This window comes from Acipenser ruthenus, chromosome 21 (genome assembly GCF_902713425.1).
Source record: "Acipenser ruthenus chromosome 21, fAciRut3.2 maternal haplotype, whole genome shotgun sequence".
NCBI lineage: Eukaryota > Metazoa > Chordata > Actinopteri > Acipenseriformes > Acipenseridae > Acipenser > Acipenser ruthenus.
Genome location: NC_081209.1, coordinates 29,514,243 through 29,530,044, shown reverse-complemented (window position 1 = coordinate 29,530,044; position 15,802 = coordinate 29,514,243). Strand labels below are relative to the sequence as shown.

Below are 15,802 nucleotides of genomic sequence, written 5' to 3'. Positions count from 1 at the left end.
CCTTTTTGGTGGTTTTTTGTTTTTTGTATTGTTTAGAGTGGATATAAGTGAGTCTGGGGTGTGGTTCAGTGAATTTGTGTGAGGAATGTGTGGAATGTGCCTGGGCTAATGAGGTGCGAATTGCCCAATTAGCCCAGGCACCTGTATAAAAGGGAGTGGTTGGGTATATTAGTTGGTGAGTGTTTGAGAGTTAGAAGATATAGCTCTCTCTCTCTCTCTCTCTCTCTCTCTCTCTCTCTCTCTCTCTCTCTCTCTCTCTCCCCCTCCCCCTCCCCCTCCCCCTCCCCCTCCCCCTCTCTCCCCCTCCCCCTCCCCCTCCCTCTCCTCTCTGTCTGTGTGAATACGTTGATTACATTGATGAATTTGAACTTTCTCCGAATGTGAACAAGACCTTACAACATGTGCTCTCTTATCAGTTATGTTTTTGAAACAATTTCTGAAAATAAATCAATAAAGACACTTTTCAAAGGTATCTATCATTCTGAGTGATCCCGAGAGGAGTTTTCTGGAAACACTGAAATGGGAACGAGTGTGACCCGGAAACACTGAAATGGGAACGAGTGTGATCTGGAAACAGTTCTAAAGTAATACAACAAGAGACTCCCCTCAACTCATTCAAATCCGTTTAGATTATATATTTAAGAATGCTTTTTGGACAAAGACCCATGTAGTGCCCAAGCATTTTGTACAGAGTAAATCTACTGTAGTGATGTATCAGACCCTGCTGAATTACTGTACGTCTGCCATGAATCTAGGTTGGGGTTCGATCACTTTAATCGTGCTGGTGACTCGCAGACCAAAGCCCTGTTCATCAAGCTCAAAGGTGTGTGGATAACCTGATCGATGTGTACGCTTTTCAGGAAATGAACCATTCTGTCAGATATGACGACAAACTGGAAACTGTGGCCTGCTTTCCGTGAGTCGCTTGCTGCCATCTGAGGAACCCCATTCATCTCAAGCTTTGCAACAGAACAGATATCTGCAACGAGATGGACTACAACATGAAACACATGTTCAGTAAAGTACAGGCCAAGCTTGGTAAGTGTTGATGAAAAGCTGCCTATTGTCTCAGCAGTATCCTCAATTTAGTAGCACATTCTGGTATTTCAGTTTGTTTACTGTTTCAAAACCAGAAATAAACAAACCGAGAATGTTAATGCAAGCGCTCTTACTTCACAGGCGCCAGCCTTGTTGCTTCGCTGTTAATATTATAAAATGAACAGTTTCTTGGCTCCAATGCCAGCTTTCCTCTGATGAACTAGCTTAGTAAAACTGCCGTGTGATTGCAAAAGCACCACATTAACCACCATTAAACTCCTACTTACATCCAATGATGGGGGAATGCTTTAGAGCAAAGCATTGAATATGTTGTGCTAAATCTGTATTCGGAGAATTTCACAAAGTGACGGTTGTATAAATGTAACGGTTTCATTTTACATTTCCTTTTCGTCACAGATCGAGGTGCTCTGTTTACCAGAAAGGGGAGGATTATGCACATTGTAGCTATGTCATTTAAGAAACCATGGCAACTCGGTAAAAAAAAATATGTTGCCATGGTCACCCATCCCAGTCCCTTAGAAGCCTGATAGTGTATCTTTCATTTTAAATGGCAGAAACAGGTTGATCAGTTTACATCTGAATTGGAGCAGGAGAAATGTGAGCTGTTGTTTTGTCAAGACATCTCAGTGTGGGATAATAACAATAATACCATCTCCAAATATAACCCTGAAGCCCACCGTCACCCTTACCCGCCTTGCAGAGAAGAAACCAGTTGCATGTTTATGTACGGAAATATGCAATTCCTTTTGTTTACTACTTGTTTATTTAGTGTAGGAATTGTAATTCTCATTGTCCAGCTGTTTTAGGAAAACAAAAAAACAAAACATAAACATTTTGTTGCAATGTGGGATTCAACCAGAAGGGGGAAACCACACTCTTTTTGGGAAGAGATGGGTTTCAGCCATTATAGTTGGACAATGTTGAAGTGTCTCACACACACAAAGAGCCTAGATTAAGCTTTTTTTCTGTGGTAGAGAATATATTTAGTACTAATAATATTTAGTATGTGAATGTTGTTAACGCATACTGTATTTCACTTTATAATTTCAAACAGTGAATACTTTTACAATTCAAAAAAGCCAACACATTATACATTAAATAATAAAATCCCATTGCCAGCAGTTTGAGAAAATGAAGATTCTGGTTTCATCTGAATAGCACCTGATCCCTCTGATATACTGTGCTTGTGATGGCATTAAACTAGAGACTAGAGCAAAGAACTCTGGTAAAACAGTTTGCAATAACGCAGTCAGTCAGAGCTGGGGTGTCGGTGTGGAAAATGAACACTGTATTTATCTCGTTCCAGTCAATTAAATCTGCTCTTCTGCTGGTTTGGAATTGAACAAATCGATATTTCTGGGACAGGCATTCAAATCGTTGGGCGGTTTATGAACACCACAACAGCAGTGCTGTACGTGGCAGTATTTGCAAGCATTTTGTGGAAGGTTAAAAAAATGTGTAATCCCTTTCCACAACTGTGTTATGTGTAATAAAAAGACAATTTAGTGATATACTATAATTGACTTGTCAACAAACAAAGGTGGCTTCTTTCTTTCTTTCTTTCTTTCAGCTTAGCATTTCTGGCATGGAGTAAGAAACAATGTTTGGCATCATTGAATGAATGCTTAAACGTTCATGGAACCAAACTGAAAATCTGTTAGCTGCCACTTTTAACGCTAACTATATGTATAGATATTCTGTAATTAGCTGATTTCCACCCTCTATATCTCTGAAGGTACCATTGCAGAATAGTCACGTTCTGCACCCCCCCTAGTACAATACAAACCCTTTGCAGACACATTCGGCTGGATCCCCGTACACCCAATTAACAGTGCTATGACATGTTATCAGTCTTTTTAACACAGAAACACAGTGTTATTTCTGGGCTTAACGTCACTTTCAATATTTCCTGACATAAAGACCTTTGCCCTACTCACTGAACCTGGAAACAAGTGGTCCTGATCTCTGAACACTGATAATATTATCCTCTCCCATACCTGCAGTGTCCTGTATACATCAGACCTTAGATCTGTGTCCCCATTTACATGTAATCCATGACAGCTCACTGGAATGAATTAGAAACACCTTTGTGCATTTTAATAATCTGCCACACCAGGGAATTACACGACCTGCTCGTTCTCACTTACAGTGCTGTGCAAATTCATCACAACACCCCATTGCTTCTGCTGTTTTCATTTGCTATGCATATGAACTGGAACTGAAAATATTGGAAAATTGTGAAAATAGACAGTCATGCAATTCATTTAAAATAGCAACAGAAAAGGAACACATAGCCACAAATGGTAAAATGCATGAGACTTTTTAGAAGTTGTTTAAGATGCCTGAATAAAGCACAAAGTGGTCTAGATTTTCACATATCACTATATATCTATATCACTGATTACTGAGTGGAAATGTACATTCTCACACCCAGAGGTTTTCATACAGGATATAAATGACAGGTCTTGAGGTGTTCTAATACATTTGCACACTGCTGTATCTCCCTCAGAAGAGATGCTGCTTTTCTGCCAACCCCAGCGCAGGCAAGTTATAACAAGGGTTAGAAATGAATAATACTGGCTCTGAACTGGGATTCCACCCATGCCACTGCAATACCTTTCTTTTACAAATAGCAGAAGCAGCAGCTACCAGCAGCACATTATTCATTTGATAAAATCTGTGCCGGCTTCACCATGGGGACTGATAGCCTGTGGAAGAGGAAGACTGTTGTTGGCTCTCACCCTCTGATCGACTGTGACATTGTGTACTCAGACCCTGTGTGAAGAGGAAGGCAATTATTATTAATAATGAGTCATTTAGCAGACGTTTTTATCCAAAGCAGCTAACCCCTTTCTCCAACCCCTGGCCCACCAAGCCTGGATATACGGCCATAACTGCAGGAGACGTGTCTAATCCCTTGAGAGCATCACCCAGCCCAATACACAAGAAGAAGCCAGAGTGATGTATCACCACAAGACTGCTTTGACTAGGATGCTGTACAAGAGACCACATTCATATTATCAGGTGCACACATTACTTCTAATTATGTACAGATGGGTAGACTGCCACTGCAGTTCAATAACATGAATGGGGACTGTGATTCAATTAGTCAACCCCTAAATGTTGAACACAGAAATTGGAGTTTAATGCTGCCAGTACAAAGCCCATTGTAGAATGAGCGACAACCTGGTTAAGGGGAGAGGGATTTCATCTTGTAGCACCTGCCTAGCTCCTCTGTTCTGTAGCCTGGTGTTTGTGATCTTAAAGAAATGTAACATATGTTTCTGACTTCATGTCACTTGGGGTTGTCCTCCTTTCTCCTCTCTCTGGCAGTCTGAGGGATAGAGCTCCAAGCCCTTCAAACAAAACCTGTGTGAATTCCAGCAACACTTTGTGCCAGATGTATTTTTGCTTTGGATTGGACAGAATTACAGCATCATCTTAATGTATTATTAAAGCTAAAATCGCATTGAAGCTTTAAATATAATAATACATTAGGGTCAGCTGATGGCTAGCTTTAGAAACTCAAAAGGAAAGAAAAGATAAACTAGGCCAGGTTTTGTTCTGTGTGAAGTGCTGTCTGTTTTATGTGAAAAGGTTTTTGTTTATGTGCCAGGCAGAGAGAACTAGATTGTATAAGCACGACCCATATGCATACTTCAATTTGCAAGCTTTTTTCCCCCCGTGTGCCTTTCAATCAACGCCTTGTTCACTTTAAATAACAAGGGCCATTACTCATCCGATAAAAGCTGTTCTTGTGTCCAGTGGAGATGAATTCTCAGAAGAAACAGCCAGCAGTGAAGAGCTTTAAAGCCAAGGAGACTCAGGGAGTGCATTCTAACTGGGTCACATGACAACAGAATCAATTAGTTCAGCACTGTGAGCCACAAAGCCAGACAAACATGTTTACAGGGCTGTCAGGGAGGAGAACAGACCGACTGGCACACCCTTAACCTGCAATGAACAGGAACTCGGGACGGTGTGAGTCTGTCTGTTGCTCAGCAGGTGGAGGGCAAGAGGACTAACCTTGAATTTGAAAGGGCTTGCTGTAAAGAACTTCTTCTGTTAGCAGAAACCCCTGACTGCTTTTCTTTCAGATGCTAATTTATTTTGTTTTCTCTCTTTTTTTTAAACCACAAGGTGTTAATCACACCAGTTTAGTTATGCTATTTTGCAATTTAAGATTAACAGAAACAAACAGCTATCGTTATCCATATGATGCTCATTGCTTTCCTAAAAGTTTGATCATTTTGACCACAGTCTACTTACTGAAACATTCTGCATATACAGTATTGTACTATTGGAAGAATTGTGAAAAGTATGAAACAACATTTAAATATATATATATATATATATATATATATATATATATATATATATATATATATATATATATATATATATATATTTTTTTTTTTAAATGTTTTGCTGGTTTTAAAATTCAGCATCACAGTTTATGCACAATGATCTGAGAGAGTAACTAACTCCTGGCTCTTAAAAAACACAGGTCTGGGCCTGAGCGATCTTGTTTCTACAAGACACTAGAGACTCAAACAGGTTTTGACTGTTGATGTGTTTTGCATTTTCCCTGCTGTCTGCGCTGTGCGTTAGTTCCCAAAACAAACAGAGGCTTGATATATCCATGCAGGAGATAGATGTAAATATGCACTACTATCTTTATAGGTCATGAAAAAACAGCGTCATCTGAGTTTGGGAGTCATTGCTGGAAAAGTAAGTACGAAACAAAAACAGAAAAAGCCCTCAAATTAGGTCAGATCTCTCTGGATTTGGAAAATGTAATACATGACAACAACAAAAATCTACACATTGTAAAATATATTCTCATTTTCTCCATCAATCATAGCTTGAAAACATTTTGCCCAGAAGTGTAATGTCTGTCAACATTTGTACCGTATTTCACAATCCACAGATAAGCAAGTCCCAGCAGGAAAACAGCTTATATAAACAGTTATATTGCTGTCTTCAAACCAGAGCAGGCTATTTATCAAATAGCACTAGAGTATTGTATCATACAACGAAATGGTAACATACAAAACACGTGTATACTGGATTTAATAATACAGTGTAATATTGGGAAAAAACAGTATTGAAAAGAGTGGAATAGTGAAGGATCCTTTTACTTATACACTCATACACTCATATGTATAAATATGTCTCATTTACTGTCAACATGACCTAACCAGGACTTAAGCACATTTTCTGCATTGTGAAATATCCAGGGAGCACTGTCATTTCAGACTTTAGACACTTGATTTATTTTGTATAAAAGTGTAATTATTTTAGTGAATTATTGACCTACACAGTATCCAGTTTTGCTAGTGATTGTGCCCTGCCTATGAGCTCTAGATCTGCTTGTGTGGAGCAGCCTTGTTTAACAGTGGTTCAGATGGAAGCTGCTCACTGGGAGAGTGCATGGTTACCTATGAGCTCTAGATGTGCTTGTGTGGAGCAGCCTTGTTTAACAGTGGTTCAGATGGAAGCTGCTCACTGGGAGAGTGCATGGTTACACTTGCTAGCACCCAGCCTATGCCCTTTAAAATCTTAATTTAGACACAGTCCACATTACCCTTATAAACGTTTACCAGTCATTTTGTATGGTCATTCTCCTCCATGATTGTACAATGAAATTACCATAGTTTCCCATGTTTTTCAGGCCTCTCTGGGCTTTACAATGCTTACCTGTGCTTCATTAAGTTTTCACTGTGCTTTATTACACTTTGCAATGCTTTTAACTATGCTAAGTAAAGGTACTTACACAACTAATAATAATATAATACCCTTATATCCTTGGACCATCTTAGCATTAACTAATTACACTTAAAATAAATACAAAATAAAAGTATTTAATGGTTTAGTTTGGCTTCTTACAGAGTCAATCAGCATGTATTATACAAACAGATAGTGGAAGGCTTTTGAAGTGGCTCCTGAATTGACAATCATTGTGGTCTGAAGTTTTGCATGATTCGTATCTGTGGTTTTCTGCTGTGCATTTAAAAACCCTGTGTGACAAACAAAACTAAGTGCTTTACAGCGCTCTCTCAACGTTTAACCCAACGCTTCTCAAAAAATCGTTTTGAAAACTTTTGTGTTGCTACAGGAAAGTGTGCTGAACAGCCCTGAAGTCGGTCAGCCTTAATCCTCTTATAAACAACGGGTTTGTGCTAGTTAACCATGTGGGAAACTGTTAAGTCATGAGGTTTACAAAACAGAATGTTAATGTAATCCCAAAAGCATGTTTGCGTGACAAACGCTAAAGTCAATCATCGTGATGCATTTCAGAAGGAAGCCTGTACAATATATGGATGAAGACTGTTTCTGTAGCACTTGTGCAAACTGAAAACAGAGCACACAAAACAGCATAAAGATGCCCAGGTTTTAATTAAAGTTCTCTTGTGAAATATTTTCAACAGTTCAATATGTATAAAGGAGACATAAATGAGGTTATGTTACAAAACAAGAAATAAGCAAACACATTTGGAGTATTCTTACTGTAAGTTACTAATCTTTAGTTTTTCTTTGTATTCTGAAAAATAAATGTTGCAAACGCCTTCACCCCCATGACAAAACCCCTTTGGTGGCTGGTTATTAACTGCTGTGTGTGCACTGTTCGTACACCCTGCTCAGTGTCTGTTAAGAAAGGTAAAATGCAGTTATTTTATCAGTGTAGCTGTGGACACCAGCAGATTACAAATCACGACATGTTATCAAGCCAGCATTAAATACAGTAAGTTTTATCGAGGCAAACTTGGCTTGTACATAAAAAAAAAAAAAAAAAAAGTCATCTCAAGTCAAACCTCCTGGGGCATGCAATTGAGAATAAAAAGTAAGATTTACCTCCTTGTGAAAAGTGAAGGAAACATTCTCGTCCTGGGGGCTACCAGTAACGTTTAAATTGAGTAATTACCTGTGACAGATAAGGGGAAGCAAGTCTCTTTCTACTCGTAACTGTTTCCGCCAGGTTAGGCGGTGCTAAGATTCAAGACTAGAGTCGATTTACTGATGGAGTGATGCGTGGTGCTGCCGTGTCTCTGTAGAGAGATGTGCGACGGGTTACCACCTTGAATTCCCTCAGGGAATCAGCACCATTCTTACCTGCAGAGGATGGGAGACGCATTTACCTGCGTGGCTGCAACAGCAACACAACGCTGCAGGAAGAAAAGAAAAGAAAAGGAAAAACACATTCAGCAAATAAATGGCTAACTAAGCTCAAATACATTGTATATTTACTAAATACAAAATTAAATGTGCATGAAAAACAGTTTGCTTTATTTGACTTGTGTTGCTTTACATTCTGTGAAATAAATACATTCTATACTTTTAAACCAATGTGTATAGGGTACTTTGTTTTTGTTATGCAATACATAATTTAATATATTAGCGGTTAAAATACACAGAGGCCCGCCTATCAGGTGTGTCCGTCCCGTCCACAGGTAACCATGACGTCACAGTCTACGGCAGTTTCTCCAGCACTGTACTCCAGAGCTCAAGGTATTTTTAACGCAGCCCTCCAAGGAAGTCCCGCCTAGATTCATCGCTGATTGGTTCAACCAACAGCTTTGGAAAAACAGTTCACCGCACTATTGGTTGTTGAAAACGTCTGTCGAGGAGTAGGTCAGGGCGTCAGGTGAAACTTACAAAGTAAGTGGGTGTGTGTATGTGCGCTGCAGCAAGTGAAAAAAGAGTACTGTACCTAAAGATCGAAGAGTTCAAATCAAGTATCGGAACTTGCCACCCCCCTCCTCTCCAAAGAAACGCTGTACTGTCTTGTCCAGCAACAGGATACGGGGGACGAAGGTGTTTTCCAGAGTTCCTGAGAAGATGAAGAGCCTAAAATCCCGATTGAAGAAACAAGAAGTAACAATCACTGTAAGTTCAAAACCACGTCTTTCTCCCTCCCTCGCTGTTTTTCTTCTTACGCTAAGCGACAGAGCAGACGGACGTGCTGAAGCAGTTTGGCAAACGAGATCCTGAACCGCATGTGGAGTGAGCTTGGAATAGTGTTAATTAGTAGTGCAGCCCGAAACTTTCTCTATACAGTGTATACATCACGCTTTCTGTGCTTTATGTGTGATATTTTCATTGCTAAACCACACGTTTTCTGCTGTTAGTTTATATTCAAAACACGCTGTGTTGTTGTGAAATCAGTTGTGCGTTTGGAAACCGACTGGTTGCTGAATGCTCAGTGATGTTTATTATATAATTTTGTCTTTATTTCCTGAATTTAAACAGGGTGGTTTGTCTGTTTATTGATTGTAATTTATTTATGTATTTGTTTAGTTATTGATTGTAAACACAAACGTATTTATTTATTTATTTGACCATGCACCAGGTGTTTTTAAAAGGACATGGACTCAATTATACCCTGGTCTAACCGAGCAGTACATCAGACTACACAGTGCACCCCACCAATCTAGCCCTGTGTATTATCAAGCTGAACACTGTGTGCTGTACTGCAGTGCCAAACAGTACACAACAACGGTTTCTATGCACTAACCCAGCTGTAGATAATCCAGAAGCACTTCATCTTATTTTATGACGTGCATGCTGTAATGTGTTATTCTCCAGGCTCACATGTGTTGGGCTCCCAAAGTTATCATAATGCTTTCTGACATTTGTGGATAGAACTGAAACTGAACTGTGAGGTCAAGCTCACCAGTGTGGTACAGGTGTTTTTAATACAGCCCTAGGCAGTCTTGACAAGCATGCCTATTAATTCTTTGGACTGCAGTGTGAAGCCAAGTTGACTGCAATACACTGCTGGCTAATGAAGAACTGCACTGTAACCCTTTCAGTCCTGGTGCGATCTCAAGCTCCCTCCTCATCTCAGCACAGTTTAGAGTTCTTTAAAGTACTGACGGGAAAAGTCCCATTTACCAAAATATATAGCGGTATTGTATTTTTTTTTTGTGTCCAGTTAAAGGAGCTTTTTTAATTATATAACTTCATTACACATTCTTCAGCGAGATAAAAATAATTCTGGACTGAAGAGTTTGAAGGAAATGGCACGTGAACAGTTTAAAGGGCTAACCTAGGCTGTACAATCCGTTTGGTGCTAGTTTTATTGAGAAAACCCTTGAGATCTGTTGTCTGCTTTTGTTTGGAATATGCAGATACTTCAAAGACAATGCTATAGCTGACGAGCAAGGGCTCTGCTTTCTTGTAATTTTGTGTTCTTGTAGTCCGGACAGGTGACCTTCAGCAAAGGTAATATTCTCAGCACACTGAAAGTTTCTCAAACTAATGCATCAAACATGATGGACTTTATCCTGCATGTATGCCTTTGGATAAACTTTTAACCTTCATAAATTGTGTTATAAATACTCACTAGGAGATGTGTTTTATTCTCGACATAAAACACGCTGACAATTTAATAGCCGTGAAGTATTTTCTGGCAGCAAATTTCATATCTAATAAAGGGAATTTGACCTTTTGAAGATCCTAACTAGAAAGAAAAAAAAAAACCCAAATCAGAATCCTGCATTGCAGGCCCAATTCAGCCCCTGTCATACCTCACAGTTCAGGAGACTCGGCTGCAAGGTGTTATTTATGTAGCTGTGCTGTGTGTAAACATGCACACAATCATCACAGCGCTGTCTCAGAAGTGAACTGTCGACCCACTGGAATAAGAGCTGTCTAGTTGGTGTTTTTGGCTTTTGTCAAAATCAATACTTTCAGCAGTCTCTCCAGAGTATTGCCTCATCTGAAGAGAAGGTGCTTTTTATTTTAATTAAAAGGTAACAGCATAACTTATTTTAATTCCACAGAATTACACAAAGTGGATGATTGCTGCTTCGTATCATGCACATGCAGCTGCTGTGCTGTAATAAAGGGCTTTGCTTTTACGTAGATGTCATTCTGACACTGAACTAAAAGTATATAGTGGGGTTCACCTCCCCAGTTCCCTGACCGTGTGACAGTCACTCAGTAATTGAGATGCAGTGGGTCCCTGTCTCTCCCACCAGAGGCTGACTAGCTCTAATACGTCTCTGCTTTGCATTCAGATGGAACATTCCATTCATTTCTGTGCTTTCACTGAGAATCCGGCCAATAGAACCTTGACCGTCACGTGGCTCTAAGGAGCATGCGGTAATTAACGTTACATACAAAGAAAAAAAAAAAAAAGGTTCCAAGCCGAGGCTAAGGTTTGCTGTTTGAGAGCCAGTTCAGAAACAAATGATCTCTTCAGGATTTTTCTCAATGGAGGCATGGGAGACAATTGCATGTTTTCATGTGCAGGGCTAATTAATAAAGCTCCTTTAACTGGACACAAAAAAAATACAATACCGCTTTATATTTTGGTAAATGGGACTTTTCCCGTCAGTACTTTAAAGAACTCTAAGCTGTGCTGAGATAACACAGATAGTGGGTGCATGATTGTAGAAACTCTGATGATGATAATAATGACTGTGCAGAATTATGAATGGCTAAAGGCAATCCAGTACCCATGGTAAGTGCCTGGCCTGCCCATTTTAGCATTCTGCCATAAAAACCTTTAAGCTGATAATGGACCAAATTCCACATGACTGAGTAATGAAATCTCAGTGCCCAGATTTTTCAAACTTAAATTCTTAAAAGCTTAACACAGAGCTTCACTTTATACCAGAACTTCCCCTAGAGATTGTAATTCACTTTTAATAAGCTGCTTAACCCATGAAGACTCGCAGTCCAGTCCACAGTAGATGAACAGCATGTGTGACGGCTGTTTTGCATAAGGTGCAGATGCAGATTTTCAGACAGCAGTACAGTATTTGAACAGTGTGAAATGAGCATGAACAGTGCTTGAGCGTCTCCTTCCTGAAATGAAATGGCTCCATTCTCGAGATATGCTGTTGCAGTCGTGTTCTCTCTGGACGTGCAACACGACTTGCATGTTCAGTGTGAGCTCTGCAGCCAGCAGCTCTTTTAATACAGGTTTGACAGGAATTCATACCTGAAGACTTTCTTTCCTCACCCACTCACAGGCACAGGCCTGGTTGTTTGGAGAGCTTTGGAGACACCTGAAAGTGACATGAATTTGGAAGCAAACAAATCTACCCTGGGACAGCACACGTAATAAATTGCCTTGTGTGTTTAGTCAATTCATTGTGATTAAACGTGTGTTTTGGGGGATGCAGATCAACCCTAGAGCCTATTAGCACCATATCTGTGATGAGGTTCAGGCTTGTCGGGTGTGTTATTGTGTGTGTCTGCATTATAGCCATCAAACCTTATAAACCCGAAACAGGTACTTTATATACAGTGTCTAAATTAACATGATTTAAATAAGCTCTTATTCCCAGACTTGGTTAGGACGTTATTGGTCAGCATTGAGATGACCGCTGACTCTGTTTTACTAACGCAGAGGGCAGACTGGCAGTGCTTTATCTACAGCCCGAAGTGCGTTTCAGCTGATTATTCTGAATTGCAGTAGCCTGTTTGTGAGTGTGATTTTTCCTGCGTACCATCCACATCATTGACAGTGAATGATTTGGTGTGCAAGAAGACCGTGAGAACATGTTTATTGAAGGGCTGTGCTAATCAAGGGTGTGGAAAGAATGGGTTTTCCCTCTTTCTTTTTAACCCTCGATAAAGGGTTTGGGCAGAGTTTGAAAACAGCTGCTTGGTAAAGTTGCAGCTATTTACCACAGCAGCCAGGATGGCTTCATAATGAGGAGTACAAAGTGGCTGATGTTCCCATTAGCCTCATGTGATGCAGGAATGCTTTGTTAAGAGCCATTCGCTTGTAAAGAACTCTGTGATCTGAATTGTTTTGTTCTCATGGGGCGTGGGAGCTTTTATGTTCAGTCAATTTAACTTTGATATTTTTCGCTTTATTTTTTTCTGACACAAAAGGACATACGTATACTGAAATACACAGGAGCTGAGAAACAAAGGCTACTTTTATTTGCTTATTCTTTTTATAGAACATCCACTTAAAGCTGCATGATTCCATGTTGCTGATCCCATACTGTTTGTCATGTTCTGCATTGCTTCCTAACTGTTCTAGCTTCTTACTACATCCAGGAGGGGTGGGGAAGCATATTAGCGTTGCGCTGTGCTTGGAAGCCTATATTGTGCATTGAGCCCTGAGTGGCACTGATCTTGTGCTTCCTTACCTTTTTTTAAATACATTTTTTGCAGGGATAGATGCCGTATAACAGGAAATTTTGGCAGGGAATGTATTTTGGCTTTATTTAGCGGTTTTGATTGGATCTCCAATAATACTTCCACCAATCAGAGGGTTGCATACAGTGAGCGATCCCAACCTCTGACAGATTTGTAGCACAGGTTAAAAAACAGCTGGACATTTCCATCAGTGGATTTAAAATCTGTGGGATTTATGATGCGATCAGAAACTCTGAGGCTGTGTAAAGTGCACCTGCTACTCGGGTGCCTGCAGGACTGTTCTTTATGTTAAGCAGTTTTGTGTTATTTTTTTTTTTTTCAAGGGGTTAATTAAGTAGCAGCCAAAATTGTTTATGCCAGACTTGTTGGAAAGCCTGTAACAAAATGGTGCAAATTTGCTTTGGATTGTTATTGTCTTCACTGCCCTGCTCTGGTTTCAGTTGGCTTTGCTTTTGGAAAAAACAACATGGAAGGCATGTCTGTCAGAGGAGAGGAAGGAAGGGGATGGTTGTGACACCTGGGAGTGTCGATGAGAATTCCTCCTAGTAGCTGTGGTTCTCTCTGCTGGCAGCGTGGCTTGTTTAGTCTCCCATCGCAGTTATGAGCTTCCTCTTCTCACTTTCTGTACTAGTCCCTGCTGTACGCAGTGCACCCTCTAAAACAGAGGAGCGTGGGGGTGCTAGTGCCATGATCACTGTCTGGTATTTGGAGTTGCATGGAGTGGAAGCCTTTGGGGGGACAGAACAAAAACATAAATAAACATTCAAAAACCTTGTATTTCGCTTTCTGTTAAGTGATGCAGGCTGCTTCCTGTGACTGGCCCCAGAATGGTGTTTGTTATGCAGCCTTGTTCCTGCAGTTCCTTGGAAAGGGTTATAAAAAAATGCCTTGTATACTGTCAAGTGATTGGACTGTGTGGCACTGAGGGCAGTATAGCAGGTAATGCAGCTTATACTGTGTGAAGCCTGATTATCCTCTGGGGCGATGCCTAGCCATGCATCCGGTTTTGAAGAAGCTACTGTATGCATGGAACTATGAGTTATACCAATCTGCATACTTACGATGGAAGTCATTGGTAGCACTCTCACTTTTCATATGGAAACAAGATCATGGATGGAAATGAGCCACAGTGGTCATGCTATCACTAAAACACCTGCGCATTTGATTAGTAAAGCAGGTGCTTTTGGTAGACAATGCACAGTAGCTGGAGATGTTTTTACAATCCTTCATTGTGTTGGGGAGTTTTTTCATATTCAAGCTATTATGGGGACAGATCTCTTCTGTAATGAAAACGATAAATGGTAAAATCACCAGAGAAGTGCAATCACAAGCGAAAGAGAAAAATAAATCTATGCTCTTCAATACAATGAACATCTAAATCATTGCTGCTATCTGCTTCTTTTTAAACTGCACCCAATGATATGGGACATGCACCTGGAGGCAGTAGTATGAAGATCTTTTAGTTTTCATTAAATCATATACTGTACATGCTTTTCAATTTCTGCAGTTTGAAAGCCCATTGTTTCAGTGTTAGCTAGGATAGTCTTAACAGTGGACGAGGTGCAGTTAAGCAGGGCTTTGTGTATCTATTGAAGTTTCTCACATGTATCTCACCTTGGAGGTAATTGTTTCAGTGTTTGACATCGGACTGTCTTGTGGATGATTCCCTTCCATATATAATACATTTCATTCAATGATGTTTCTATGAGAGTACACTTTTAAATCCATTATTCCCCTGTTCTAAAGGTTAAACTGTGAGTGTGGCTGTTTTAAAATGCAGGGATGAACCGATATTGTAGGCAAACAGTTTAGACTACTCATTTGTCTTCATCAGTGTAAAATGAAGTCAGTCAGGAGGCATCATAGAAGCACTTAATTACATTCATCTTATTTGTGCAACGTATTGCACATTATAGAGACTTTAGGAGATTAGGAGGGGGAAAAACTAAATAAGATCATTACCTATCAACTGGCCTTCTCTATCTTAGCACAGTATGAAAAACAGCCTTTAGTTTCCAGCTTTTGGACTACTCTGTCTGTCTTTTATTCATTTGCTATCGACTCACTGAATGTAGCTCTATTGAAATGCCTAATGGTAAAACAATCTCCTTCAAATGCTTCTAGACCCCAGAGTTCAGTCTGCTGCATTAATCAGCATGTTGAGCTGGCAGCTCTGATTCTGAAGTGATACAGCAGGGTCATGCAGCAGCATGTTGACACCTCACCTGGAGCTCTGCGGTGCCATCGCTTGTATTGCACACCATAAACCAAGGTGTTCTGTACGGCTGATAGCACCTACATTCCCACGCTGCCTGAATCCCCACCCCCCATAGTCTTTTAGTTGAATGCCACAGCAACCTAGGAGTTGCGTTTTTATTTCCCACCTGAGACCTAACCCTTAGATCTACCCTTACTAGGAACATGCAAACCGATATGTTGGTGATCTACTGTAAGTGGAGTGGGGTTATTGTATTGCAGTATACCTGGGCTGTGTCTTTTGATTTTAGTGGGGTTTTATGGACAGTAATCAGGGAAAGAAAAGTCTTTCCATTCAAGTGATCCCTTTCCCTTGATACTGTAAGAGAACTCCCTTACTGATACATACAAAGACTTATTG

The 15,802-nt window shown here is 40.1% G+C and overlaps 1 protein-coding gene across 1 annotated transcript in view; it reads left to right on the top strand.

Moving 5' to 3' along the window:
- Positions 1-8,649: 8,649 nt before the first annotated feature.
- The window catches only part of LOC117428192 (uveal autoantigen with coiled-coil domains and ankyrin repeats-like), a 33,345-nt gene continuing 26,192 nt past the window's right edge, over positions 8,650-15,802 (top strand). The window contains exon 1 of the mRNA XM_058995501.1: positions 8,650-8,946. Coding sequence (XP_058851484.1) covers positions 8,899-8,946 — 48 coding nt within the window. The 5' untranslated portion in view covers positions 8,650-8,898. The remainder of the gene's footprint in view (positions 8,947-15,802) is intronic.